This window comes from Arachis ipaensis, unplaced genomic scaffold, assembly GCF_000816755.2.
Source record: "Arachis ipaensis cultivar K30076 unplaced genomic scaffold, Araip1.1 Aipa1120, whole genome shotgun sequence".
NCBI classification, from domain to species: Eukaryota; Viridiplantae; Streptophyta; class Magnoliopsida; order Fabales; family Fabaceae; genus Arachis; species Arachis ipaensis.
Genome location: NW_015495951.1, coordinates 7,752 through 11,094, shown reverse-complemented (window position 1 = coordinate 11,094; position 3,343 = coordinate 7,752). Strand labels below are relative to the sequence as shown.

The window sequence follows — 3,343 nt, the reverse complement described above, 5'->3', positions numbered from 1 at the left end:
TTTTACACGATCTTCTAAAGAGGAGCTCATCATATTTCATTTTTCACATTGTATTTTCTATCGGTATGAGTTTCTACACCTCCTAGGTTGAGGGGACGAGTCCTGCTGAGTTTTATAGATTAATAAAAGTACTACTGTTTCTTTCTCAATTCGTGTTTGATTCTCTATTCTAAGACGTATCTTCGTTCTTCATCAATATAAATGCGTTGAACTGGCATAAGGTTATCACATTCTACATGGGTTCAGAGTGAGTCTTTCATCGGACAATGATGAACCCCCAGCTTGATTATACATCTCTTAGATGGCTAATCCACGACTTCGTTTGGGTCTTCTCGAGACACCAGTTCTACCGAAGTATGGGGAAATTAGGGTCTCCGGGGTAGAGGCTCGAACCCAAAGGCACAACATTCTCTGATCTGGAAGATCCGACCTTGTCTGTGGCATTTTGAGTACGATCATTAAGGAGAATGCACTGCAGGAGCCTCACCCTCAATCAGAATGGATCCGCACTAACCCTGGGGTTCAGATCTGGAGGAGTATTGACGGCTGCTCAAACCAGCATCAATCACATACAGCCTGCCATAGAGGAAATCATTCACAATTGAAGAAGACAGTAAGACTAGAGTTAATCATGAAGGACAAAGAATCTCCAAGCCTTAACAATCTTCTTATCACTGGTTACATTCAAATTCACAAAGTATTTTAAACTCTATTTCACTTTTACGCAATTCAACATATCAATCTAGTTCAGATCTCACAAATCCAACAACTCTTCTATCCACCTAACTAAGATCTGCAACATAACCATAGCTTGCTTTAAAACACAATCCTCGTGGGATCGACCCTGACTTGCTCAAGTATTACTTGGATGACCTAGTGCACTTGTTGGTTCAGTTATACGAAGTGTGGGAATTTGTACGGCTACCACATATCGTCCCCAAACAAATGGCCAAGCCGAAGTGTCTAATAGAGAAATTAAATGCATACTCGAGAAGATGGTTAAACCTCATAGGAGGGATTGGAGCTCTAGGCTTGGAGATGCACTATGGGCTTATCGGACGGCTTACAAGACACCGATTGGCATGAGTCCATTCTGGCTAGTCTACGGAAAAGCTTGTCATCTTTTGGTAGAGGTGGAACACAAGGCTTATTGGGTTGTGAAGGAATGTAACTCAGGATTGGGAGGAGCCAGAGTTGAAAGAAAATTCCAACTGGAAGAATTGGAGTGCATTCAGTTAGAAGCTTATGAAAACTCAAGGCACTACAAAGAAAAGGTAAAGGCGGTACGTGATCGGAACATCAAGAGAAGAGAGTTTAGAGCTGGCGATCAAGTCCTTCTCTATAACTCCATATTGAGATTGATGTCAGGCAAATTGAGGTCAAGATGGGATGGACCATATGTGGTGGAGAAAGTTGAACCATACGGCGTCGTCCACTTGAGCCATCCCTCAAACCCTACATTGTTCAAGGTCAATGGCCACCGTTTAAAATTTTATCATGGTACAAAAGTAAAGAACAACAAGGAGCTGGAGATCTTTCTCTTGAAAGGCTCGGCCAAGGAAGAGGATTGAGCTCATAGACCGTCCAACTTAAGAACGTTAAAGAAAAGTGCTAGGTGGGAGACAACCCACCATGGTATGATCTTCCTTATCTACAGTTTCTTTTACTTAGTTTTAGAGTCTTTAATTGATTTTCTTGAGTTCACTTTGCTTGTTTTGTGCTATAATTGTTTTTACTAATTCTAAGTAAAAAAAAAAAGGCGCAACTCATGCGTACGTGTGCCTGACGCGTATGCGTGACCGACCATGCTAGAACAGTGCGGAAAGGGTGCTGCTGCATGGTCCCAAAATAGAGAGTTGTGATGGAACCATGCGTGTGGGGTGCGAGGTGCATAAACCACCTGACGTGTATGCATCGCTAACGTGTACGCGTCCCCCAGCAATTTTCCTTACCCACGCGTGTGCGTGAACGATGCGCATGCATCATATGCTAATGCTGCAATGCTGATGCTGCCTTGTACAAAAAACAGAGACTTGCGCTGGAACCGTGCGGGTGGGGTGCTAGGCACACAACTCAACCCACGCGTTCGCCTCGCTAACGCGTACGCGTCATTTATTTTTTTTGGCCACCCACGCGTGGGCGTCAGCGACGTATACGCGTCACACTACTTTCATGAAAATGCTACTGCTGCATCATACAAAAACCACAGAGGTGATGGAACTGTGCAGGTTTCGTGCGTCTAGTGGTGCGTGGAATTAAACTTCGCACAACTGAACCAGCAAGTGCACTGGGCCGTCCAAGTAATACCTAAGTGAGTTAGGGTCGATCCCACGAGGATTGTGATTTGAAGCAAGCTACGGTTATCTTGTAGATCTTAGTAAGGCGGATAGAAAAGTTGTTTGTTTGTTTAAATGCATAAAAATAAAATAAATAAAACGTTACTCCGTTGATAGTGAATGCAATGATATGAAGATGGTTAAGGCTTGGAGATGCTTTGTTCTTCTGGATTACTCCGGTCTTACTATCTACTCTAACTGTGAATGATTTCTTCTATGGCAGGCTGTATGTGATCAACGCCTTTCTTAAGGGATCGCCAATGCTCCTCCAGATCTGAACCCCAGGGTTAGTGCGGATCCAGTCTTATTGAGGGTGAAGCTCCTGCAGTTCATTCTCCATAGTGATCCTACTCAAAATGCCACAGACAAGGTCGAATCTTCCGGATCAGAGAATGCTGCGCCTTTAGTTCTAGCCTCTACCGTAAAGACTCTAATCTCCCAGTACCTCAGCTGAACTAGTGTCTTGAGAAGTCCCTAACGAAATCATGGATTAGCCGTCTAAGAGATGTATAATCAAGCTAGTGGTTCATCATTGTCCGATGAAAGATTCACTCTGAACCTATATAGAATGAGATAACCTTGTGCCGGTTCAACGCATTCATAATGATGAAGAATGAATATACATCGTAGAATAGAGAATCAAACACGTATTGAGATAGAACAATAGTACTTTATTAATCCATAAAACTCAAATAAATACAATGATAAAACAAAAATATGACAGGTCCTCCCTTGAGTCTGTAAAATTTCTCAAATAAATACTAAGCTAATGACTAAGGATTACATAAGAAGGGTAAAACAGTCTTTTAGTGAGACAATCGACTTCTGGGGCCCTGACGTTAGTCTTTTTACCAGTAAAGAGAATCATAGAAACAGTTGCGTTGTAGATATAGTCTCTAAACCGACAAAAATCCCTACGTACAAATGTTTTGGGTGTCACAAGTAACAAACCCCTTTAGAAATTATTAACCGAGTATTCAAACCTCGGGTCGTCTTCTCAAGGAACT

The 3,343-nt window shown here is 42.4% G+C and overlaps 1 protein-coding gene across 1 annotated transcript; it reads left to right on the top strand.

Annotated features, from left to right (window-relative positions):
- The first annotated feature begins 995 nt into the window (after positions 1–995).
- LOC107624659 lies at positions 996–1,571 on the top strand. Its single transcript, XM_016327116.1, has one exon. The coding sequence runs from the start codon at positions 996–998 to the stop codon at positions 1,569–1,571; it is 576 nt and encodes a 191-aa protein (XP_016182602.1).
- The last annotated feature ends 1,772 nt before the right edge of the window (positions 1,572–3,343 follow it).

Bases quoted from the DNA above. Each gene is read 5' to 3' on its own strand.
- LOC107624659 (XM_016327116.1), top strand. From the start codon at position 996: ATGGTTAAACCTCATAGGAGGGATTGGAGCTCTAGGCTTGGAGATGCA.